The sequence below is a fragment of the Scomber japonicus genome, chromosome 8, assembly GCF_027409825.1.
Source record: "Scomber japonicus isolate fScoJap1 chromosome 8, fScoJap1.pri, whole genome shotgun sequence".
NCBI lineage: Eukaryota > Metazoa > Chordata > Actinopteri > Scombriformes > Scombridae > Scomber > Scomber japonicus.
Window position 1 is genome coordinate 19715849 of NC_070585.1, and position 27594 is coordinate 19743442.

Consider the following 27594-nt stretch of genomic DNA (forward strand, 5'->3'; position numbering starts at 1 on the left):
TGTGGACAAGGTGATGCTACCGCATGAAATTCATAAAAAACCGCATCTGCTCCTGTTCCTCACAAAGAAACCAAAATTAAATTCTTGAACGGGATAAAGCAGCCAGCCCCTCTTTCAAACAGTTTCCAAAAATGATTTATTTTTGACGAGATCTGTCTCAGAAATTCCCAATCCTTCTGTTTAAGTATGCGGTAAGCCGGCTGTAATGAGTTAATCTACAACAGAGGGATGATTTCCTTGTGTGACTAAGACAGTAAGTAGACAGAAGGAGGACTAATTAAAGTTGTAACATCTGCCTTCTGAGCTCTAAATGTGTCTACAGACTACAAGCATCTTTCGCTCCACTTCCTTTGCTCTTAATCCAAGCGAAGTAATTGACAAAACATCTTTTTCTATTGTTTATTTATGTTTTGGGTAAGGGGCCGGCAAACTAAGAGTTTCTTCTCCTTTGCTCCGTTTCGATTACGGCATGTGTCATTTGAGTGCTGATTGTGAATTGCTTTTTTTCCCTCCCTTTTCTGGAGCCATGCATCACCATGAGCTGCACACATAAATAATGAATGACTAATGAATAAATAGCCTAAAGGTATCAAGCCTGCTTCCAAACAATGCAACTAATCTTCTGCAAGAGGAATCATCATGATTACCATAACCAATGAGTATACTGTAACTGGGTGCTCTCAAATATTCATAGCATCTTCCATCTAAACTTCCACAGCTGATGGAGGAGGAGAGAGTGAGGAGGGTGGGAGGTCTGTGCTGGAGCACGTAACCTGCTTACAAATTAACACCATTGCCAAAGTCGGACTGGGCGCCAGAGAGTGAGCGAGTTTCCCTTCGGTCTCCTCCCGCTGTTGCACGGCTCTGCCTCCTCTCTCATGAGCCATCTTCTTGGTCTGCGGGCTCCACTTGAAGCATTTCGCGTCGTCTTCTTTTCTTCTGCTCCACTTCTGACCGACTTCGCAGCTGCTCCTCACAGCCGGAGCCCGACCGCGCAGCAGCAGCTCTGCACGGCTCCCTGCCCCGCTGCTGTGTCAAAAGATAAACCGACAAAACTGCAGACCCAGACACTGCGGGAAGTGACAGATTCAGATCCAGATCGAGCCCCTGCAATACCCGCGGAGCCATCAGGCCAGCAAGCCAGCCGAGGGACGGAGATATCTGCCATGCGAGATCTGCACACAGGAGCAAATCCTCATAAGTCTGAACCGGTTTTATTTTGGTTCCTTACACACTCGGGTCTGCTCGGCGTGGCAGTGGCAGCCTCAAGAAGCCTTCTCATGGAGCCTGACTGTACTCTAACACCCGGACTGGAACAATAAGACTTTATCACCCAGCCCTGCTTATCAGCGGAGATAAAAGAGACTTTATCGATAGCGCTTCTACTTGACAAAAAAAAAAAAAAAAAGAGAGAGAGCTATAAATCGAGCCTGGAGGATCGAGCCCGAGTGCAAGACGAATGGTTTGGGTAACTAAAGCTTCACTTTTACTACCAGCCATGCACGATTAAACCTACACTACCTGCTGTTAATAGGCCAGTTATGAAACAGGTGTTGCAGAGAAACAGCTTAATAAAGACTGTTAAAATTGCCGGAGGATGCAAGACGTCGCAAAACAGCACTGCATGCTGGGCAGCTGATGATAACCACATTTCAAGGGGAAAAAAAACTACTCTCGCCTCCGGCAACACTTGGGCTACTACCTGATAAATCAACAGATGTTTTAGTCATGTGGATTTAGGTCTGGAGAGAGGATTTATTCGACAATGCATTATCAGGGATTGCACTGCCTGCTTCTCTATTAATTACTTAGTTTAATGGCATAGATGTTATCCTGGTGCCCTTGGTGACTGGGTGCCACCTGTGATAACTTGTGAAGGATTCTTGTTTAAGAGGTGAGGTCTTTGATAGAATCTGGAGCTGTATGTGTGGAGATAAACTGTGGGTGTAGACGAATTCATCTTTGCTCTACACAGATTTGGTCCACCTGGAAATCAGCCCATATATATTCTAGAAAACAAATGCAAGTGGCAACCTACTCCCCCCCCCCCCCTCCCTTTTGGATGATTACTTAGATGCTAGTGCACATGGCTCCCACCTCTATGTGCACTAGTGTCACAGAAGATGAAACAAACAAAAAAGGATTTTCAATGCAAAAAGAGAGGACATGTTCAAAGATGGACACACATTTTTCACCTGCACACTATCACCTGCCATCACTCACGCTTATAGCGAAATAGGTTGCCTCACCTTGTCACTAGCGGTGTCACTTCCCAGACAGGGGGAATGATGAATTTGGTCATTATTGATAAGCTGAGTGGACACACGGTGCTGCCATCCTGGTGTCTCACTCAGAACAGAATAAATTACACAGAGATGACAGGGGAGTCAAAACACAAACACAAGCTGACAGGAACACTTCCAGGGTGAAATTTAAGGTGCAGGTGGAATAACTTAAGAGGCACGACCTCGAGAAAGGGGTGTGTGTGTGTGTGTGTGTGGGGGGGGGGGGGGGGGGGGGGGGGGGGGGCAAGCTGCAACCGTGGTTGTAAACTTCTCAATCCGGTTTGTTACAGCGAGAAAAAAAAAACATTTAAATTCCAATATCCTCTCAATCTGCAGCTCGCTGAAATTCATTTAATTTTGAGGGAATGCTGATCAAGTTGCAGTGTGCAGGGACACAAAAGGCTTCATAGACAATCAGATATTACGAATGCTGGCATGATCCACGGCTGTCCTCCCACCATGCCTCCAAGCAGATTAATCAGTTTAGATCATTCCTTTCTTCATCTCTTTGATTAATCTATTCCAGTGCAAACCTCTACTGCTTGTGATATTTCAATATCGCCAGTGTTGAATACATTTGGATTCATCCAGGCCAAGCAGGCTCATGAAATACATGTCTTCACGTAAGTGGGTGGAAGTCACTTTGTATCCACGTTTCAGTCTTTTCCTCTTCATCACTTTCACCCACTCTCCCCCTGAGCTTATTTATGAACTATTACCATCATGCAGTAACACTTTATTAAGCATGTAGAAAGCCAAAGGGCCTATTAATCTTTCACTTGCAGTCCTACACTCATTCTCACCCTCTCTCCATCCCCCCTCTCTCTCTCTCACACACTCACAGGCACACACACACACACACACACACACACACACACACACACACACACACACACACACACACACACACACACACACACACACACACACACACACACACACACACACACCCCTTTTTTACCCAGTGGAGTTCCTCAGCCCTTTTGAATGATTCAGACAGCACTGAGGAGATGGCATAGCTCCTGTTAGTCTTCCAGTGAGGGAAGTGATGTGTCTTCCATCGGCAACATATCAATACACATTTTTCACTGGCAGACTTTTCTCAGAGCCTGCAATCATGCTGACAATCTCTTGCTCGATCACGCTCAACTGTTGCCATTACGACACATCTGAGCTGGTAATGATTTTGTATTATAATGTTATCGATCCAGTTGAGGGGTTGACACCCCCGGGTGGGTGCTGAGCAGATAACAGTGGTATGTGCTGTGCTTTTCAGCTAAATACGACAAAGCGACGTTAGTTCGATTACACTGTAAACTCAATGATCATTTCTCATGCTGAGATCAATACTGAGGTTTATACTGTCCGCCACTGAGATATGAGCTGCAACAAAATTAGCATTGCCTGCATGCACTCACCCAAACATACACAGTGTGTACACAAAGACACGAGTCAAACACATCTCTGAACAAATAGCAAGTTATCAATATTCATCTGAAATGAGAGGGGAATTTGTGATGATTAAAGACTGCAGCACAGTATGAGAATAAACAGCACACTATAGAGGAAAAGAAAAGGCTTTGACAGGGCACCTAGCTGCGCCTCAGTGCAATTAATTAATAATAGATAAGGTGAGTACAAAAAACCCCCCAGAAACAACAACAATAAACAGAAAAAAGTAATAGCAGAGAGTGTGGGAATATCTCAGAATCAGAAAGGAGCAATGTTAGGACCTTTATGGAAAATGAAGACTATTTAATTCAAAGAGCCGCAGAGTAAAAAACCCAATTTAACAGGCTTCTCAGCTTGAGCAACCAGGGTAGATGTAACTCAGGCCAAAGATGAAGGGCACTCACTGCTTACTAGGCACCAAATGTCTTTAACCATAGCAACAAGCATTAAAGTATTTTACATTTGGTTTTGAATTAATGCTGTAAAAAAGAAAAAAATATGTTCTTTACCCTCAAATGTATCAGCTATGTGGGGACAGATGGCAGTGTGAGGAGCGACGTGAGCAGCGTTTGAATTCTATCGAACAGCAACAGATTTCTCACTGTGCATGTGTGCATGTCTCTTTCAGGCATGGTGCCCACGCCCCAGGTGTGCGTATCAACCCTGGTCACGGTGAGCACGATGGCAGTGGTGGACCTTTACCTGCTGGAGCAGAGTATGCTGGGGGCTCGTGGCATCCCCGGACCCAGTGTGTGGCAGTGTGCGGCAGTGTTGCTAGGAGATGTGGGCTTCCTTCTCGCGCTGCGTTTCGTGTCAGCTGGGGTGGTGTCAGAGGCGCGGTCGCCACGTCGCGGCTTTGCCAACGCGCTCTGGTTCTTGTTCCTGTCCCTGCTCCAGCTCAAGCTCTTCTTCGTCTGTCATAACTACAGGCAGGAGCGTCGGCCACCCGACCCGCTGGCCAGGAAAACCCTGACGCTGCTGCTGTCCATCTGCCTGCCATCCCTGTTTCTGATCCTGACAGGAGCTGACCACATGACGCCGCAGCGTAGGAAGCAGGAGGTGCGGGGCCGGCTCCTGTGGGTGGTGGTGGACCTTCTGGATGTGCTGGACCTGCAGGCGGGGCTGTGGGAAGCCCAAGGAGGGGGTACAGTGGCAACAGCGGGCACCCCTGAGCAGAAGCTGCCCATTTGGGCTGAGGGCTTGGTCTTCTTTTACTGCTACGCCCTCCTGCTGCTGCTGCCGTGTGTTGCCCTCACAGAGCTGGGGGCCACTGGACTTCCAGGGCAGAGGGGGCCCCGTAAGGAGGCTTTGTACCCTTGGCTCAGCTTGATCACCATCAACATCTTCACCCTGGCCCTGAGGGGCACAGGCATGCTGTGGTACAGGGACCCTCGAGTCTCCACTGTGTTCCTGGGGAAGAACCTACTGGCTCTGGCTGTGAAGCTGAGCTCAGCCTGGGAAAGACACAAGCAGGAGCGTAGTGCTGGGGGATCTGGGGCCGTGGCTGGAGCAGAACCAGCAGACTCAACCGTGCCAAGCCAGAGCTCAGAGCAGGGAGAGGGCCAGGCTCAGGGCAAAGCTCCTCCCTCGCACTATCACACACTGTCTCGCTCCCAAAGCCACACTCTCTCCCACGTCAGCCTGGAGCCCACAGAGACGCCCTTAGGACCCTCTTTCATCTCCCATGAACTCTAGAGTTTCACACACTCTGACCAAGCAAGCATGCACAAACACATGCGCACACACTCAAAACACGGACGCGCCAAGCCAGTATCACATCCAAGCAGATATCAGTGATGGGTATAATGCAGTGATGTGGAAATGCATTTGGCAAGCTTGGCTTTGTGCACATTTTGTTGTGCTACAAATAACTCTGAATACATTGCTGTGATTTGAGGGTGTGTGTTTTTTGAATTGGACACTGAACACATCTTTCAGAAGGTTAAGAATATTCCAGAAATGTATTTTGAAGTCTAGTAGTGTTAATTTCCTTGTTAAATCTTGGCACAATTGCTCTAACTGCCACATATTTGTTGAAATCTGTCCTCCACACATCATCTTGAGGTCACACTTTGAGTTTTTTTTTTTTTAAGTTGTGATTGCTTGCTACTTGTCGGACACCACTCCATGTACAGTATCTGTGTAGGGGTAAGGAACAGTGCTTTGGTTCACTTATTTGTCAAATCTGAGTAACAGTACATTTTCTTCCTTACATTCTCCTGACTTAAAACATTGAAAATTCCAAGGACGACCTTTAGCGTACATTTTCTCTGTCACTTTACAGGGAACTTTAAAGAAGAAAGATTTCATAAAATGTAGAGGAGAGATGATTTATTTTTTTCCTTCAGTACCCTAGACCCATGATTCATAAGCCATCTACCAATAAAACCCACACATTTCACTGTGCCCCAGTACTTCAGTGCAGAGTCTGGTCTTTTCATTCGAGATATTCATTCCAACCAAAGGCAACATTGGCTGATATCACTTACTTGCCTGACAGAAAATGTTAATCCGAGAAATCAGTCACTGTGGTGTATGGTTGGAGTGAAAACCTGCAGACTCATGAGCCTGATAATCGTCAACCCTAGACCACGCATCAAACTCCTTTTCAGATATGACAGATATTTTATTTAATATAAATAAAAAACTGGATATTAAGTTTATTTAGTCTGTTTTTAAAATATGTATGCTGAACATAAAGTTTCACCTTTGCTGTTGAGGTTTACCACAGCAAAATGTGCATAACTCAAGAAGCCAACTGTTGCTCATAGAGTGAACACTGACATGTTTTTTTCTCTGTAATTATTCCTCCTTTTTATACTGATCCCTTCATGATGCAACTTCAATGTAAGTGATGGGGACAAAATGTATTTAAAAGCTCATCTTAAGCTAATATGAAGCTTCAGCCATCCAAATTAGTCAAATCAAGTCGATATATTTTAACACCACAGTCTCTTTAGTGCCAAAGTCCCTTTTTTTGTTATTATATTTCCACTGCAGCTCAACAGGGAAACACTGTTGAAGGAGACACAAAGAGGGAATGTGATGCTAAGAGACTGTAACTGTGAAAGATATACATTTTATTTGACCAACTCAGATTTCTGAAGTTTCTATTAAATTCTGATAAACGTTTTGCTCAAAATGAGCAAAACCTGCTTCAATGTTCATTGAAGCAGGTTTTGGCACCTGGCTGTTGTTTTAAGACAGACTACAAAATTGTGAACCTATGCTTTAAAGATTGGCAATAAACATTTTGCCTCATCTCAATCCTGTTCTAACATAAACTATAGGTCTATTTTACTATACTGTTTACAATGACAGAATACCAATGTAGTAATCCCTAGAAGTAATCCCTTTACAGTTTGAAAACTCATTTGAAATTCATGTTTTGTTGTATTCGATTGTCTGTAACTGTCTCTGTCAGTCATTTTCCAGAAGAAGAAAAAAAACTGTCCTGACGAGCCCTCAAATGTCTTTTTTCCACTTTAGGTGAAACTTTTTAACTCCATTTGAATAATGGATGAAGCCTTTCATCCACAAAGTTATCAATCTGTGGGTGCTGCAATATGTGGACGTCATGAGATTATGGGTTAGAGCAGCAGGTGTAGAGGATGTACAGTACAGTCAAGTGCCTTGTTTCCCCATGGAGCTACCAGCCTCTGAGGTGCACACGTTATGTGTACCGTGTGAAACTTGGACATACGCCATGTGTATACTGTCACGTTATTCCACAGCTGTTGTCAGTTCCACGACCAGGACAGAGTGCAACCTAATAAAGTGTTTCATACTCGCCCTGTGTTGACAGTTCATTGGCTATTACATAGGAGCATTATTGACAGCCTGTCATCCACATAAAGGAAAAAAGCAAGAGGAATCAGTGCAAATGATTCAAGGCCAAGAGGCCTTAGGGACAAATGACTGCCTCATACTTGCAAAACCTCCCCTGTATTAAAAGTCAATCAACCCCAATATTGCAGTCTCAGAAAATTGCATGTTTTTTATGTTTTTCTAATGCTGGGAGTGGTGAAGTGAATGGAAGCCCCCCCCCCCCCCCCCCCCCCAACATTCAAGCCAGAAAAAGCATGCTCTTTGCTTCACAGAGCGGCACTCTGACGAGAGGCCGTCATTTATCACAATTATGCTGGCGGCCCCATCAGCTTGGATCCTCTCACAGTAATCCTTGAGTGTGCTGTCGTGTTGTCTGCTTCTAATGCTGAAAGAGAGAGACGTCTTGATGCGATGGGTTGTGCGTGTCAAGAGTTGTAGTAAGTGTGTGTGATGTGTTTCAGAGTGAACTGGCTCTTTGCTCCCAGCGGCTCTGAATGCATCCGTCGGCCTCGCCTCTGAACTTTAATGGTCATATTAATTGATATTGAGGCTATTTGTTGAGATCTGAGAGCTTATTCTCACTGCTTTATGCTTGATGTACAGACGATATTTACTAAGGGGGTAACGGTTCATGTATACATCCCAAAGAGGATCTTTGGTTCGGTACACGACTCAGTACGCTCTGTGAGCCAAACAATTATTGTAAAATAGTTGAATAATCTACTTACTTTGACATGTGGAACAATAATTTTAATACTTGAGTTCCACCTGGCACATTTTGGCAGTGCACCGCTTAGCTTAGCTATAGCATGTTTATGATCATAGATGTATGCTAGCCGGCTTAGCCAAGTTAGCCTGATCACCCTGGTTACCAGTAGCTACTCATGTAATGTCACCGTCACAGTATTACGTCTCCCTCGCCCCCTCCTTTTTCTGCAATGGTTGGCTTCGAGTGAAGCTATTATTATTATTATTATTATCATTATTATTATTATTATTATTATAAACACGTTTACAACAACTCTGAGTGACCATAAATCAGCACAAAACAACTGTCAGCAAGTGTCCTGGAACAAAAAAATGGTTTACTTTTTCCACTGCAGCACAACTAAACTGTTTTAGTAAATGTTTCAACCAATGAGGTATTATTGGCTGTTTGCATTTTTCAAAAGATAGGACCAAAATGTTATTTTATTAGCATTTTTTCTTCTGTACTGAACCATGATTCCAAAACTGAAATACATACTGAACCGTGAATTTTGTGTTACCATTACACCACAAATCTTTATAGGGTATATAAGCACTCATGTACACATTCAGCCACAAAATTAATTCATTTACAGTTTCTGCGGGGAATTCCTCTCTGGTTCAGAAAGACTTTTAAGGAAAACCACAGAGGGATAACCAGTGTAGCAGACAGCATCCAACTCTCGCCTACCCACTTTCTTTCATCTCCCCTTACTGCGCTCTACATTTAATAAATAAATAACTAAATAAATAATAATAATAATACATTTAATGTGTACTGCAATTTTCATTCATAGTGAAATTTCAAAAACACATACTCCCTGTTGGGCAACTTCTCATATTTCTATTATACTAAAAGGAATGACTGCATAGGCAGCCGGCTCGGTGAATGACTACCTCCTAGAATTTGTTACACCTGTTAAGCTCAATATACAGTGCTCAGCATTTTCCCTCAGCACACTCCGATTCCTATAACCTGCTCCTGAAGAAAAGTGCATCATGCTCTCCCATTTTGTTTCTTATTTTGCCACTCTCTCTGGCGCCCTCTTTTCATTCCTTCCATTCGAATGTGCTAATTCCAATGTAGCCTGTAATTATACTCATGTACCAAAGCTTTCGGTTTCCCTTTCTTTGTCTCCTGTTCCTTTTTTTTATTTCTCTCATTTGTTTAGATTTGCCCCGCAGCAGAGAGGCAGCCTACCTCTCTCTCTCTCTGCACTTCCCCTGTCAACGGTGGTTAGTCAAAGGCGAGGAAAAAAAGAGAGGGAGAGGCTGGCTAAGATTAAAGGGTCAGGGCCACCGCCTAAAGCAGAGTGGCTGCCGACTGCCATTTATTTACCGCTTGCTACTGACTGTGGGCTTGATGGAGCACAGGAGCCAAGAGAGACAAACGCACACAACACGCTGCCTGACAACAATGACATCCCAAACAGTTCAAAAGGAGGCACCTTTAGACAAACATATGGCTTTGTTTTGCTTGGTTGAGCACTTGGTTACAACCCATCTCACCTCATTAACCCTGACGCAGCGACAGCTACAGCTACAGCTACAGTATGTCTGTGAGCTCACACCTGCCTAGTCTACGAGAGAGAGCCACATTTAACAGACAGATGTCTAAATCATTCATCATAGCGCACACCATCAGCACTGCAGCCTTCAGAGAGAACTTCAAAGTATATCCTATAAGAAATGAATGATGCAAAAGACTCTGGAGACAAATGCATACTGATAGTGGTCTCAGATGTTTGGGGTGACATCAGCCGAGCACAGGAGATCAGTGAGCCTGATGCTAAAAAGAAATCAAATAATGAAGGACAAGGGTTGAAATGATCGTCCGATTAATTGGTTAGTCGACTGACAGAAAATTGCCAACTATTTTCAGCGTTTCCCATAAAAAATTTTCGAGCCTGATGGTACGCTCATAAAAAACCCTAAATAGATGCGCAGATACCCCTGCCCAATATGCCCCTCTTACTTTTCCTACTTCTGTCCCTGTCCCTTTTTCTCCCTTGCATTAGAGCCTTTTCTCTTTTTAGGCGGTGCCATGCTCATGTTAGCTAACCTGCAACACGCTCACACACTCGCTCTGTAGTGATTTAAAGGCACTCACAGCAGTTGTACTCCCATTGCATCACGAGTTTCCCAGGCAACAACACAGAGATTGTGACAGAGGTCATGTTTGGGTCCTTTTCAGACTCGCAAACACAAATGGTCGTTAAATCTTGCGTTATTTTTAGCATTACAAAAAAAGATCTTTTTGGCTTGGCAGAGGTTCTCGTTGGCCTGGCAGCACACTCGGCCTGTACAAATTATTGGGGAAATGCTGATTTTGATAATCGCTTAAGCTGTTTATCAAACCCAAATGCCAAAACATTCGCTGGTTCCAGCTTCTCAAATGTGGGGATTTGCTGCCTTTTTACATTGTTGTTAACTGAATGAACTTTGAATTTGGACAGACAGCCTGACAGAAAATGCAGCTTTCAATACAGTACTGTAGGGAGGACAGCTCTGTTTTGTTTTTTAATTCAACTGGACAAAACCTTTTTTTAATTTCACACAGGGATATGGAGGTGAGTTTCACAGAACTGGCCTTTCATCTTTCACAGTTTCTCTGTGGGGGTGACAGGATGACGCTGGCCAGACCAGCCCTGGGCTCTCAAAACCCTTTGAGAGACAGATGATCTGACAAGATAACGAAGTAACAGCAGGATGTGAAGACACTAAAATGATTTCTTGGGTTATTTTAGCTGGAAACAAGACTGAATACATACACACTCTTCTCCTCTCACCACCTGCCACACAAACACACATACATAAAAACACACACACACACAAATGCATCACATGTCCGGGGACCCCTGCAGTTTGCAGTCAGAACAAAGAGACTATAAAAACATTGAATGCAGTTTTAGATTTTTGTCTGAGGACAATTAATGTTGTATGTGAGTATCTGTGTATATCACAATACTACATTTCAATTTGTCATGTAATCAAATTGGTGTCTGTGCATCTGTTTTGTGTGTGGGAAGTCTTAACCTGTCTAGTCATGAATTTATGCTGAAATACATGCTACGGTTAGACTACTTTTTTCCTGAATATTTTATGTATTGCCTAGCTGATGAAAGGGCCAGACACATTTTCTTTAGTCAGGCTGGTCTTCATCTGGGTTCACAAAACTTAATTCTAGTTTATCTCAGTTTGCTTGTTTTTGTTTTTTTACATCTTCTATTTTTCCTCGTTTCCTCACCTGAAGTGTACGTGTAATTTATTCTTTTTCTAAAACAAGCCTTAGTGCACCTCAGTATCGAACTGTAGGAACAGTTCCTTATTGTCTTTTTATATCTTGCACTACAACAAGTCTCGTGTTTTTATAGCATTTTTAAAGTTCTGTTGTCCAGTCAATGGGGTCACGCGTAAGACTACTTGACTATTTAAGTAGTTTGTGTTGCCAAAAAGTTTGATTTGACACTTTGGCCACAAACTGAACAGGCATCAACTGAGACCATAATACCAGCCCACATCTGACTAGCAGCCTACATCTGACTGCCTCAAGTGAACCATAATAGCAACACATCGGCCTGGACTTCTGCCCGTCTGCCATGGAGTGAAACAGCTAGACTAGCTTATGGGCTCACTGTCAGGCCCTCCTTCGTTTGGCGTCCAACTGTACCTACGGAGTTCCCTAGGAGCATAGTCGGCACCGAAAGATTAACAGCAGAGTCCTGCAGGCTTACAGGCCTGCTCCTTGCTGGGAAACCGCAAAAGTGGACACAGGCTTGTACACCAACTTCAAAACCAACTGAAACAGACTAATCCCTACACAAATCTTCAACAATTAGGCAAAACCAACAGCTTTCTGGTGATAGGAGTTGATGCTAAATGGAAATAATTCCCTCAGAGAAGGGATCATTTCGCCTGATGTCTCACTGTTTTTTGATAACTTTAATATTGGAAACAATCACAGTAATGAGACTGATGAATAATAATAATAATAAGTTACTTATTGATGCCCCAGATATTAACAGTGAAAACATTCAAAACCAAAAGTAGTATCACCTTTAGCTCTGATACTTTGAGACATTATGAACACCCAAAAATATCACATGCCCACTGATACTGACACATCTGTACTCATGTCACTGTGACACATCTGTACTCATGTCACTGTGACACATCTGCACTCATGTCACTGTGACAATGTTTTATATGATGCGAGGCACAGGGGATTAGTTGCTATTGTTTGTTGATTTGGGGTTTTTTTACATCTATTGGAAGCTTCTTAAAAGCGAACTCCACCAATTTTACACATTCGAGTATCTACAAGTCTTAGGAAGCACGACTGCAAATGTGAAAAAAATTTGTAAGAACTCTTTTGTGGCTCCAGAGGGAGCTGCCGAAAATCTGATGAATTGCCTCAAGTGATCGTTTGGGGACGAAAACTACAAGTTTGAAAATGGAAAAAACCAGTGGGTTTGGGGTTAGAAATAAGTGAGGTTACCAGACCTCTGTAAATGGTTCCTAATCTCTGCTTGAGGCTGGAAGCTCAAGGCTACATTAGTAATGTATGTATCTACGACCAAACTGTTGGCGGTCAAATTGCATTTTGGGTAATGTAGCTGCCAGGTTTGTGTTGCAATATCTCAGGTTCTGTAGCATCGATTTTCATCCTTTTTGTTAACACTGTCTCTAGTGAATGCAACAATGCTGTAGGCCTGCAATGCTAAAACAATAGAGTACTTGTTAAAAATATGATTTTGCAACAAAATGTATGTGTTTGCATAAAATATTACAGGTGCACTGTGCTTTCTCTTATGAAAAGTGGAAAAATTTTAATTTGATTGATGTCTAGGGAAGGTGTGCCACCGATGTGCCAAACAGAAAAATTCAATGACCTTTATAGTCGAGCATGACAATCCAAGCAAGATATTTCATTCTTAGCTTCGGCTCGGAGGGAATTCTGGGGTCTCTGGGGCAGCAGAGTGGGAGGAAGATTTAGTTGCTCCTTAAATGTGATCTGTGAAAAACTTTAAATCAATTATACATCTAACTGGTAAACAGTTTCGGAGATGGTGAAATTGGGTTATTACAGTCTCTTCACTTGGCAGCAGTTAAAATCCTGACTGCTGCATTTTTGAGTAGGAATAAAAGATGCAGAACTGGAATGAGATTAAAGCTTAGATTCTCATTTTTACTGGATGTTTCTCAACTGTACAAATCAGTGCTGTACTACTCACTGTATTTGTATTTCAAAAGTTGCTGTTAAACCTCAATCTGAAAGGTCCTGGCCACCGTCTGTGTGCCTGCGAGATTCTTTATTAAACTTATATTAAGTGAATTTTTGGACACCAGCACCTGAGCAAAATATCTGGTTATGTTCACCAGCTGGTCGATAACCATGTCTGCTCTCTGGGAGCTGGGCAGCTTGTTCACAGTCGGGCTTGTTCAGATTTTTTTGGCTGAAAACAGCTGCCTGCTGCATCTGGAGACAAGCGTGAAAACATAAAGCTGCGGGCTGTAAAACCAAAACAATAAGTTAAAAGACTCTGAAGCTCTGTAGAGCCAAGAGGAACTGCAGGGTGTTATCTCTGTGGGTTTGTCACTACAGGCAAAAATATTGATCATAGCAACCTTAAGGCAGGTCTCCTCGGCTGTTTCTGATGTGAAAAATTCAGACCCCATGACTCAGTGGAGACTTTCGGTTTCTGCAAAGGTAAAACTGAGTGTCATAGATGAGACGCCCACATTACCTTAATAAATGATGCAGTATGTGAAGTGAGGGATCGACAGACACTAAAACTGAGCTGGAGAGGATGGAGAGATTGAATCACTTTAACTTAAACTAGATGAGAACAAAGAATTGGACAGGGAGGAAATGTGCAGACCGACTGAAACAAAGAGGTACTGAAAATGATATTAAGTTAAACAAAACAGCAGAGGAATGTGTTTAAAATGAGTTAAAACTGCAGTAATTCCGAGCACTAAATCTAGTCAAGTCTGAGTCAGGCGTTTGATCAGGTTCCCAGTGATGAACACATTTTATGTTTTAGTTTATGTTGTGCAGCTGGTGACAGCAAAGCACATTATTTTCAAAAAGGACCCTGAAATTTTGGCACTGGGTGTCAGATGAGAGAAATACGAGTCTGACATCATTTGAGTCCTTTGTGACACCAACATTTGTTCTCTTTCTGATACTATTAAACACATGCAGGGTAGCTCTCTTTTCTTCTTTCATTTGTGTTGTTCTCTTGTTGTCATTAAGTCACAGAGATGGATTAACTGTGAGGATTGATGTGGTTTCCAAGCATGCAATGGCATCCAAGTCTAATGAGCACTGTCCATTAAAGAGGCTAATTAGATCATTTGTATACAATATACTTGTGTGATTTAGATTAAAGTACAGTCAGCATATAACTTCTTCAAATACAAGAGGATGAATTTATTTACAACAATACATAATTCAGCCTCGCTTATGTTTATTCCTCCTGTATTGTTCATTCCTCAATGCTTGAACACTGCTGAGTTATTTTATTATTGTGCCAGCCAATACATATATTTTTCTAGTTGGAATTGGCATCGGTGATGAAAAAGTTGTGTGGTGCATCCCTGAGCAATAAAAAACAAAAACAAGACAGCCTCAGCTGTCTCTGTGGAGCAATTGAAGCAGGAGAAAGTATACAGAATTTAAGACAAAACCTTCACAGGTGCATTCCCATTTCATCCGCCAGCTCTTTTAAAAGAGTGAGGCTAATGCATATAGACAGCTATTGTGGATGAAGGTGCTGATGTCTCTGGCTTGGAAACAGCGAGAAAATAGTTGCAGACTGAGGCAGAGTGTGGCACCCACCTGCACAATGGAGCTGTGCGACTAGAATAAGAATGGATGAGAATATGAATAGAGCTATGGGAGGAGACGGAGGAGGTGATGAGGATGTACGGAGAGGTGACTGAGGGGGAGAGAGGCAACTGTGTGTTCGGCAAAGTGACAAAAAGGAAGGATCGGGTTGTCTCGGAGTTAATGAGAACTGTGTGCAGGAGGACGGCAGATAAAATGAAGCCGTGCTCCTGCAATTACGTTAATACTGCTGATTAGTTGAGGCGAACAGATGGAACAAGAAGTGGAATCGTGAAGTAATTTTACCTGCCCCAGGATGGGCCCCAGTGGGGGACCAGGAGCTGCTTGTCCTGACCTCACTATAGCCCGGATTACACCGCTTACATCCAATTTCTTCACAGCCTTGGCTGCCTTGGTGATCTTTGACATCCTGGTCTGTGTGGAAAGCCTTAAATCTGCCTCGAAGTAAACAAAGAATCCATCCACTGAAAAAGCAGAAGAAAAACAAACAAATTAGCCTTTCAAGCATACACAACTGCAACAAATCATTTACACGCTGGGCTCATTAAATGATCATACACCCAAGTCGATACCGATACCCACAGGCGAAAATCGTGCCTTTCCATTGCAGCGGGCGAGTAATTAAAAAAATCTTTGCCTTCGATCGGCTCAGTGAGAGCCACTTTCCTGGAGGTGTTTGCAGTGTGGATCAGCAGTGAAGCGAGATGCTCGCCGTGTTGAGGAGCGTGAGAACTGGCAGGATTTAAACTTCTTTCAAAAAAAATCGCAGGGCGCATGCCAAAATGCTTCACCTCTGTCTCAGATGTGTCACTTCTAAACTCCCTGTGCTGCTGCTGAGCTTCTTCCCCATCAGAAGAAGCCAAGAGTTGAGGGCGGAGGAGGGATAAGTGACAATACTAATACACAGAGGAAAGGGTAGAAGTGTCATTCTTGTATATGAACACAAAGAGGGGTCGTCTTTTTCATTCCACCTTAAAATGCATTTGCCAAATAAGAAATCAATTAGAGGATTGTGGAGAATGGAGAATGGCCTGAACTCCTGGCCTTTCTCTGGGGAGGCAGAGCACCTAAAAGCAGGCCTATAATCCTCTGCTGGAATAAAAGTGATACTGACACAGCTTAAAAAAAAAAAAAGGCAAAAAAAAAAGATCAATGACTGGAGCCAAGGGACAAATAGAAGTTTTTAGGTTGAGCCTTGTGATTCGGGGAACGTTGCATTCAATAAAAATAAGCACTTGAGGGGAGAGAAGAGGTCTAGCAATGATTCCTTGTAGGCAACAGAGGGTATCCAATTAGATCAACAGAAGAGACAGTACCAAAAAGATATATGGGACCTCATGCTGCTTCAGAGCAACAAACCGAGAGAAACTACTTCCAAGAAAAGTTGCAATTCTATCTGGGCTGCTGATTATCCAGCGGCCGTTAAAGTACAACCACCATGAGGCAATATTTGTAAGGGCATTAAGGTGATCCGCATACTGCAGAAAGGGAAAGAGACCCAAATAGAGTCCATTTGGTTTGAATTCCCTCAATAGCCGTCTTTACAATGTAACTCGAGTACGCTGCTATTTTTCAGAGGTCAATTTCTAGTCCCCTAATGTGCTCAGCTACTTCATTGTAGAAAAATTGTGTTGCAGTTCAGATCAATTTTGGAGCCAGTTAGAGACTGCAGAGACCAGTATGTATTAAATCTGAAGTGAGAACACCCTCCACAGTTATCAAATGATGACAGGAACACTCATGAATCCTTAACCGGTGAACTGCAGAAAAATAACTAAAACAGCAGTTTGAGCGGAGCAAAAAAAAAAAGCACTACAAAAAAAAAAGGTATCACCCAATAAAATGACATTTTCTACACACAGAGAGATGAGGCTTAACTGGAGTTTCGTGACTGGGGGAGCAAAACAATTAGGCTCAGCATCAAATGTTGGGTTTAATTCCAATTTGGGGCAAAGGGAGTAACACTTCTGAGAGTGGGGGGAAATGACAACGTCATGCTTTAATGCACCGCAACTCCAATCTCTGTTGGAGTATGAATAATAAAACTGCAGTTCCCTCGCAAAATGAAATCACTCATCACAAGGCAGAGCTACAGAAGAATTGACCTACATAAGGCATCGCAACTGCACTCACAGTAGGTTTGCACACAGCTGAATTTACACTAGATTCAAGGAGTAAAGCAGAATTAAACTGTAAAGCGGCAGAAACGCGGTGCGACGCTGTACAATAAGCCCCAATCAGAGCTGGGTTAATGTTTTTGCTGCGAATAATCAAATCAAAGACGCAGTAATTTGAAAAGGAACAGACACAATTTTGAGCTGCTTTTTAGGCTGAATATTACATTCCTATGGCAATTACTGGCAACGGCGGCGTCAATAACAAGAGAGTACAGAGAAAAAGCAATTTGTCCGGGCCTGCGTAAAAGCACTTTGTTAAAAATGTGCTTGATGAATGGTGTGCCACAAAGCCAGCATTTAAATTACTGACTAATAGGAAGAAGGTGAGATGAGCTAAAAGGGAGCAAAAACCCACCGCCAATGTCGGTCAGTTCTCCAAAATGCCATCTTTCCTTTTCCTGACATTTCAAGATCTCACCCTGACAAACATTCACTAAAGGATTTGGTTTTAAGTATTAAACCATTCTTGTATTTTTAGTTAATGAATCGTTTCTCGCCCCCAAGATCCAAGCAACTTATTCCTTGGTGTCTCTGTCAAGGAAAAAATTGTCTCTCCAGCTGACTGTCATAAAAGCATCAAGGCTGGTAACAAAACATCGCTGACAGAGGTAAACATGTCAATAAAAACTCAGCGCACGGTAGACAAAGCAGAAGAAACCCCCCCCCCCCGTCGCCATTATGTGCAGGTTTCAATGAACTGTTGTGAAAGATAATCTGAAATTAGACTCCTGGTGTAAAACCTCATTAGTTTTTTTTTTATTATCACCTTTTCATTATAATGTGTCTGAAGTGTCTGACTGTTTTCACAGAGCGGTAAGAGCGGGTTTCTGTGTTGAGTTTCAGCATAATTAAAACTGACTGCACTTCAAGGATAAAGCTGACTTTGATTAAAGAAATTAATCAGTTTTCTATTAAAAAAACTTGGGCTTAATTGCACCGGTGAAGCCCACCGCTGTTTGTTGTTTAGGCTATTAGTCTCTCTTTTAGTCTTCATTAAGGAGACAAACAGAACAGTGGGCAACATCAATGATGCCTCTAAGTCTCTTATTTTTTACTGACAAGTCAAGGTTGGAGTTATCTGTCTTAGAAAAAAAACGGAAGAAAAGATCTTTGAGAGATTGCTTTGGTTTTAAAGTCCAAGACCTTCTTCAACATTATAAATGATCCTGACATTGTAGGAGCGAGGAGAAGGTCGTGTCTTCTTTTTTATATCTTTCACGTCTTTTTACTGCAGTCTGATGAAATAAAAATCTGAATACTAATTGATTTCTCAGTGGGATCAGGCCTGTGACAACACACATTCTGCTCTGGTTCAATAACTTTTGTTACACATTATCTGCTTTCTCTTCTTTTTATCTCTGCTAATTTAAAATCCAGTTAAGTAAAGTCAATGAAGGGAGATTTTTCTGATGCTGCAGATTCTGTGTTGCCACATGAAGCATCAGACATTATTCTACTATTGGAGAGACACTCTAACAAAGACTCATGATGGTAACGTGTAAAGACTTTTTTTCCCTTTATACTATATTTCTATCAGAGCATCTTTATGTAGTTGGTTTATGTTTCTCTACGGCTGGTTCCTGTCCCATCATAAACCACATTTGTAGCTTGGGGGGGGTCTTTTATTTGCCCAGGTTTAATACCAACATGGTTAACTGTTCCTTTAAGTCCTGTAGTGTCAGGAAATGGAAAATGTTATCTCAGTACATCAAAAAGACAAGCAACTGAGATTAAGTGAAAGGGATTAGAGGTACAACAATTTATCGATAGGCAGGAAAATAGAATAATATAATATACATGTCATTTTGATAAACGATTAAACGTTTCAGTCAGTTTTAAAGTGAAAATGTCAAACCAGCTCCAGCTCGCCATTTGTGAGTGTTTGCTGCTTTTTTTCCATCTTATGTTACTATAAATTCAACATCTGGGGATTTTTTAGTGTTTTGGTCGAACAAAAAAGGCAATTTGATGTCCACTAGAGCTGCAGCTAATGATTATTTCCATCATCAATTCATCCGTTTATTCCTTTTTCAATGTAATAGTGGTCAACTGACTTTTCACAGCTTTTGGTCATTTTATAGACCAAATGATAAATCAAGATTATAATCAGCAGATCAATAATTAAAGTCATCATTAGTTGCAGCTAAACTGGGACGTAAAGTTATCGGCCCAGTTTCTACTATTTTCTACAAGTGATGACAAATTGTGATGGTTTGTAGCTCTGATGCCATGACTGGACTCCTGCATCTTCACTCTCTTGTCTTATATTTTTGTAGTTGTTTGTGATTTAATGTTTTCTTTCTCTTAATTAAGGATCTATTGATTCAATGTTTTCTCCCAAGATATAATCTGGTTCCTCAACTCAGGATTTCAGGATTTGTCTGTCAAGTCTGGTGGCCATATGAACACTGACAGAGGTTTTCTTCACTGTAATCGTTCCTCCTGTTCATACTGACTATTGAAAGATCCCCTTCAAATCTGCTTCAATGTAAGTGATGGGCGGCCAAAATCCACAGTCCTCGTTTTCTTTTTAAATATTTAAAAGGTTTATCAGAAGCTAATGTGAGGCTTTGGCCGTCTGAGTTCGTTAATATGAAATTCCCAGGCTATATTTCCCCAGACAGTGTTTCCCTGTTGAGCTGTAGTTGAAGGAGCGTAGAAAAAGAGAATCTGGCACTAAAAAGACGAACATTGAAAGATATCTACTTGATTTGACAAATTTGGACAGCTGAAGCTTCAAATTAGTTTCAGATAAACCCTTTAAGACATTTTTCCACTGAAGGAGGCCTGTGGATTTGTTTTTTTCTTTCTGAAATCTGTGAATGACTATAGCAAGAAAAAAAAAAGCTTCAAGGTTCATTTGGGCTTTTGAATGTTGTTCTAAGACAGACATAAAAACTCATGTTGTCAAATAAACTACAAACCATTTATTCTAGATTTGTTTTTTACTTTGTTACCTGATGCAACATCCTATCCAACTGTTCCCTTTGTGATGTGGAAACATGTTATCTACAGCTTTCTATCTACAGGCCATTGCCAGCCCTAATTAAGCCGTCATTTCAGCTGTTTCAAATGTACTAAAGCACACTTATGTCCCATCCTGTGGTAGATTTCACATGTGCAATCCATTACCTGATAAACTCCCTGGGGCTAAAGCATTCTTATTCAAGTCTCATCACTCAGTATTAATAGTAAAACCCATTTCTTATTCTGCCTCTTTAAACAGATAAAACCTGTCAGGACTCATCTCCAAACAGAAACTGTGATTTGTATTCTTTGAAATGACAAAGAAATCATTCTCTCTTATCTTCTTAACACAGTAAAAGCAGGTCAGTTTTATTCAACTCTTAGTTTGGCAGTCCATCTAGTGGCAGAGTTCACCTTTACATTTGACACGAGACATTAAGCCGGGAGATTAATTCACAATAAATTAGACGTCCTTGCCACCAAATGACTTAAAGAGGAAGAAAGACTCTGGAGACAAGCCGATGTCCCCAGATACTAATAGAAAAAAAAAGAGCACACAACTAACAAAATTATAAAAGCAATTTTGGTTTCTGCCCATCTTTGCAAAAAGGTTTGAATATCATTAAAGCCACAATAAATGATGGGCATCCTTGAATGCATAAGATAACAAAATCCTCTGTAAACAGCACAATAAACAGCACAGCAGGAGTTTTCACTGACAGCGGGGACCTCTGAGAGGCCGTATCTGCTTAAAATGACACCATGTGATGAATTAGGAGCCACAGATTCACTGTAATCAACAAACTAAATGCGGTGACCAAACAGAACAAATGTACCGGGCTGTGATCACCGAGCCACAGGAGAGACGTTCACTAAGATTAAGAAAATACATCAGATATGAAGTTATAGAGAGGCAGTCATATGCCAGAGCTGTTCCACTACATTAGTATTCATCCCATCAAACTTCAGCCCTGGAGCTATTGATCGCTGAACGCCAAGTGCTGAAGGCCAGTCAAATAAAACGAAGAACTCAAGACGAGTCTGAATGATCCCCCAAGACTGGAAAATGGAACTAGCATGACCCGGTTTGACCCAGATCTGAACCTGCAGGTGTCGTCTCTTTAAGCGCTCAGATAATGTGTGCATATCAGAAATCTAACTAATCATCACGCCCACCGTAGAGGGAACGGACTAATTCTACATCAAATGATATGATGTAAAACCAAATCTCATTAGCACTAAACTACAAAATAAGCAGCAAAGAACTGCTTCCATCAATTTATCAGTTTGCAATTTCCTTGGAAAAAAATAGATTGTGATAAACGGTATTATCACTTTAAATTCAAATCACATTTAGCTGATTTTATTACTCTGCAGACACACGTTTAATCTGAGCCAAAATATTCATCCAAACTGGAGAGGAGAGGCTTCCAGTGTTCAGCATGTTTTAGATTTAAAAGTATTATTAGACGTCTTATTTTAATCTTCACATAACATTTTAAATGATCCATCTTACTTCACATGTACAGCTGTAATGATTAATCCATCGACAGAAAATTCATCAGCAACTATTATCAGCTTCCACCTTCTTAAATGCCAGGATTTTATACTTTTTTTTTGGGGTGTTTTATATGACTACCAACTGAATAATTTAGTGTTGTAGACATTTGAAGAAGTTGTAATGTGTGAAATTTAACAGGCATTTTTCATGATTATCTGGCATTTTATTAACTTGATGCAGCAGATGGTTGTTGTCCTTGGAAACTGTTCAGAAAAGGGCAGCCACGTTCAAAAAAAATACTTGGCAAGTAACTGCATGAACCATCACAATCTATCATCCAATCAGATCGATGAACCATATGACGTAGCAGGAGAGTGTCTAATAGAAGAAAAAACAACAAGCTGCAATCTGAGGAACTTTGAAAGCTGTCTCACTCTGGCTAAGGAGCATATTGGAACTCATCCCTCTTGAAGCAACAAGCTATTGGTTGAAAAACAAACCATTCAAATTTTTCAATATCTGGAACCCTTTTTTGAACTATATTGGGGAAGATGGGGCACATACCCTTCGGAGGGGCTTGACTGGTCTGGCATGGTCTAAAATAAGTGGGCACAGTCATTCTTAGTTGGTCATGATTTAGTCTCATGATACTTATTGACTCCTGATGCCACATTTTGTATTTGCTTTCTGTCTGTTTGACATTGTGTGGGTATTTTTGTGTTAGTTTATTTTTGTTGTTTATCCACTTTTTCTTTTTTTTAAATTTATTTATGTAAAATGATTATTATTATTTTTATTTATTTTATTTTATTATTTTTTTTTCTTCTAATTTATTCTTGGTTAATCTAAAAATCAATAAAAAAATAAGTGAAAAAAAAGAAAAAAGAAAGCTAGTAAGTACATCAGTGTAGCGAGCAATGCAGTTATATACTCTCCAGTTCTGATATAACTGATGCTACAGCTGCATCCATGCTAACCTCAGGTGCAGCCATTGTTGTTTTCAAACTACTTCTTGCTGTCATCACACCTAAACCACACCTGTAGCTGCCAGTAGTTCCTCACATGACGCTGATTGGTCCGAACACATAACTTGAAACCTGACAACATGGATTCTCGTGAGTCTTTCAAGACCAGCTGCCTCGCAAGGTAAACATTTTGTAGACTAAACAATGAATTTGATTTACTGATTAATCGATAATGAAAACAATCGTTAGTTGCCGCTTCACAGGTGATGCTGAATGTTAAGAAAATGTAAAGTAATGGTGACAATGTTCCTGATCAACATCAAACATATTTTGGTGAATCTGTACTGCAGTTTCTTCAGTTCCAACACAGATATACGATATCTATGATGAGATGACATTGATCGATATATTGATTAATTGAGCTCTAGTGCTTATTAAACATTCAATATCTGTTTTCTTTTTGGTCTGAGGCAGTTTTCTGGGCTTGGACCCAATTAATTTCAATGCTACAAAACTTGGAGCTTCAAACTATATTTTCATCATCAATCAATTAGTTCATCCATTTATTGATTGATTGTTTAGTGTATAAATCATCAGAGAACAGTGAAACATAGCACAGTGTTTCAGGGCCCAGATTTCTTGTTTTCTCTGACCAAAACCCAAAGATGTTAAGTTTACTATAATGTAAACTTAAAAGAGAAGCAATTAATCCTAATATCTGACAAGCTGAAACCATCAAAAATGTGTTTGAAAAAGTACTTAAATGGCTAATTGATTATCAGAATAGTTGCAGACTCACTTTCTGATGACTAATTCATAAATAAACTTATCGTTTCAGCTAATTTGATAAGTTGCCAAAACATTCATCAGAGCTGCAGGGTAAAAGTTTTCTGTTCTCAGCATGTTTTCCAGCCTTCATTATGCAAAGTGTAATTTCAATCTTCACATACAGAACACTCCACATATCTGCCGTTATCAACGTCTGATATAAAAGACATGTCCACTTAGTTTTGTGTACATTTGATCCGCTGCCGTTTTTAATAGTCTGTTTAGGCTGGTGTGTAACATCAGTTCACTTGTTTCCTAGTGGTTATGCAGCCACATGCAAAAATAACACAGTTAATGAGGCCAGTGGCTGTCCTCTGCACTGTTTTAACGCTGTTGTGTGAGAAGTTGACTGCTGCAGCAGCACGTACGTGCCCATCACTGCAGCCAAGGTTCAAACCAGGACCTTGTAGCTGAATAATGATGACTACCAGTCCAAACTCCCTGCATGCATTATCTCCGACTGCCTGTGATCAAATCCCTGGGAGGCCGTTTTCTTTGCCTGCTCGCCTGAATTACATTTCCCCTCCTCCTCATCATGTTTGAACGGCACGACAGAATAAGTTGCAAACTGCCTGCACTCGGAATAAATCTTAAAAGCAACAAGCGGCAACAATGAAGAATCGGTGGCCCGGTTGGGTGCTGGAGAAATATTTTTTTAAAAAAAAGTAAAAACAGCATTCAGCTCAGATCATCTTCTGATATATTTTTGCAGGCAGGCAGCTTGTTTTATATGCTGTGGATACATAGCTGTCAGGTTTTTTTTTTCTCATATAAGAGCACAGTTCACATCAAACTCAAACCACTGACTGGAGTGTCAAAAAACAGACTAAAGTTAGACTGGAGGCTCAACTTTTGTGTGAATCAGACTTTATTGTCTGTGAATCAGACTTTATTGTCTGATTCACACAACGATGGGTTAAGTCAAAGATCCTGAAACATTTCTATAGTGTCAATGTACAAACAAAAAAAAGGACAAACACATTTTAGAAGAGGATATGAGGGGTACCATCACCAGGCTTCCCTATAGTGAAGATAATATTCAGCCGCAGCATGCACATAATCAATGTGAGGGGACTGGGAGGAGAAACAGCAATGCAGGCACAGATTTAGATGATTAAATCCTCGGGGGAAGCATCACAGCCGACACTTGGATACACAAGACTCTGACATTATAAAACTCACTCTTCAGAATTACAGCTCCGATACTGCAAGCCAAGTGTGACTACAGCCAGAGAGTGACACAGTCAGTGCTCTGAACCCTGGAGACGTTTGCTCCTGTGGGGCTGCAGCTGGATCACTGGTTTCCAGTCTGAAGCTAATATTAGACCCTGATTATACAGCAAGAGATGTGAGAGAGTCACTGAAATTGATCGCCTTAAAAAAAAAAACCCCAAAAAACAACTACAAAACCTGTATGAGCTGGAATGTATTTTGTAATGTATGCTCTATGAAAATTGGAACTGTGCAGGCATAAATTAATGTGGGATTACCAGCTGGGCTAAGTGGCCATTTGCCCCCCAGACCAACAGACCTCCAGAGGCCCTAAAATCTCCAGCTTCACTGTGTGCCAGTTGCCTTTTGGTAATTTGATGACTTTCGCATTTGCAAAACTTGAGTGCCCTTTATTATGTCCATGTCGATGTAAAGAGGCTCTGTGCCAAAACTGAGCTCAAACACTTGTATTATGTGTGTTTAAAATGTTGCTTTAATGGAGCAGAAACCTGATTAAAGATGTGGTTCAACAAATTACAGAGACCCTGGGGTCAGGTAGTATGCCACTTCAGGAGTTAATGGATAGATCAATACATCAAAATAAATCAAATGAAGCTGCCATCGTGAGCTGTGTTCACTACTCCTGATGTAAAATTAGAGGCAACAAGATCCTGACAACAACATACATCACCAGATAAACCAATAGCTCCCAACACGGGGTCCTAAAGTTACTACATGATTAGTATAAGAATTAAGAAAAACAGTAAATTCACCTACATACATTTTTCATCTAATAATCAAAATCATTAGCCCACTCTTCAATGTTCAAATCAAAAATTCCTCCCACTTTTCACTTGGAAATATGTCACAATACAGAAGTTAGAAACTCTCAAAACGCTGTTTCATCTGGACATTAACTTAAAACTGGTTTCTCATTCACCTTTGAAGACAACATATAATGGCAGATTAGAGTGTATAGGGGTGAAGGGTCCACATGACCTTTTTACTTTTCAGATGAAAATTTGACGCAATAGATTATAATAAACTTTTAAAACACATCAGATTGTTAAAGATGAAACCAGTGGTTTCCAAACATTTTGTCTTTTGATGTCTTACAAAAAGCAGTGTGTAGTCAGGTCACATTTCAGATATCTGTGAGTTGTTAACAGCTCTACCAAATAGTGATTTTTACCTTTAAACTTTTCACATAGTTTAATTTAAATAAATGTTCAAATTATCCAATATGTCACCAAAAATCAAAATTTAGGGAAAGGTCCAAAAACTGAAAACAGATTGGTGTATCAGAACTTTGATTTTTCTTCTTTCCTCTCCCATTAATCATCCCACCATCCCTCCGATTTATCTGCTGACCCTTTGGAGGGGCCCGACCCCTAGGTTGGGAAACACTGGACTAAACTGTATATAAGGTTGATTGAACTAGCTTCACCTTCAGCAGCTACAACAATAACATGCTGCTAACAGACTGTGACTGCTTCCTTGGATATACCATTGAAATCATCAAACCCTGTGATTAAGAACAAGACTGATATAATGATAATCAACATCTTTAAAGATCCTCTCCAAATGTGTTATAATGTACATAAAATACTCTGAAGATAATTTGTGTCTGATATAGTGTAAAACCTTAAACTGACATCTCATTTGTCTCCATTAAAAATTTCAGAGTCAGTAAATATGTATATGTTTCATCTCAAATGTTTAACAGCTGAATTCAAGATGTCTCCTCCACTGTAAAGCCTCAATGTTTGTGCACTGCAGACTTCAAGTTTCCTCATCACACTATTGTGAATATTGGACCAGGTTTGGCTTTAAAACTCGGTGTGATGTCACAAATCCTGCAGGCCCACCCCTTAAAATGAGATTTTCAGTGAAATAAATATTGTAATTTTTGTACAATCATGTCAATATTTATTATGTGCTCAATTTAAGTAAAGTGCTTTTGGTACTAATTATATTTTGTAACCTTTGTTAAGTAGAAAAGGGACAGGAATGGGCCACAAATTAGCCTTGGCTAGACATCCTGTAAGTAACACATCTATATCATGTTATTATAACTTGTTATAGTGGGTTTTTTCATTGTCCCTGACCAGTAAACTAAAAAATGAGCACATAGAAACTTGAAGGTGAAAACAGCCTTGTAGTGTCAAACTGCACACACATCAGTCTGCACAATGAAGCTCAAACATGAAACTGAAGGAACAAAAAGAGAAGCACATTGTTATTTAGGAGTGGACTTTAAAATCCCGCCTGATAAATGTTAAAACGTGACAAACAGCAGTTCAACACACAGCAGTCACATTGAACATCAGAGGAAGCTGCAAACACACAAGCGCCATAAACACACCGAACATCCACACACACGGCCTCAGACTGTCACACTAGTACAAAGAGCATCGTGTTAAACTAAAAGGATATTAAATAAAGCACATAAACCACGTACCTGTCAACTGTCCTATACCTTCACGCCGTCAGCAGCTCCCTTCAGGGCGCAGACATGTTGGATTACTGAACACAGCGACCTGCGTGCTGCTGATAATCTGCACACTGCCCCCTGCTGGTGTGGAGGAGGAAGAGCTGCAGGACCTGACAGGAAACAGAGACCTGATGTTGCTCAGGAGCACTAAAGTGGTTCCCAACCTCTTTGGTTAATGAGCCCATAAAACAAAGCAAAGTCATATATTGTATTGTAATGAAAGAGAATTTATCTTGTTTCATTCTTAATAACTGTTAAAGGCGATAAGGAGATAAAATACAGTAA

The 27594-nt window shown here is 41.0% G+C and overlaps 2 protein-coding genes across 2 annotated transcripts in view; one reads left to right on the plus strand and one right to left on the minus strand.

Annotated features, from left to right (window-relative positions):
- The window catches only part of mrpl11 (mitochondrial ribosomal protein L11), a 42798-nt gene extending 15454 nt beyond the window's left edge, over positions 1 to 27344 (minus strand). Inside the window, exons 1-2 of the mRNA XM_053323456.1 lie at positions 27277 to 27344; positions 15451 to 15629 (exon numbers count right to left, since the gene is read on the minus strand). Of these exons, the coding sequence (XP_053179431.1) occupies positions 15451 to 15573 (123 nt within the window). The 5' untranslated portion in view covers positions 15574 to 15629; positions 27277 to 27344. The remainder of the gene's footprint in view (positions 1 to 15450; positions 15630 to 27276) is intronic.
- Positions 4368 to 5432, plus strand: tmem265 (transmembrane protein 265). Its single transcript, XM_053323451.1, has one exon. It carries the CDS (start codon positions 4368 to 4370, stop codon positions 5430 to 5432), a length of 1065 nt encoding a protein of 354 aa, XP_053179426.1.
- Positions 27345 to 27594: the final 250 nt, after the last annotated feature.

Bases quoted from the DNA above. Each gene is read 5' to 3' on its own strand.
- tmem265 (XM_053323451.1), top strand. From the start codon at position 4,368: ATGGTGCCCACGCCCCAGGTGTGCGTATCAACCCTGGTCACGGTGAGC.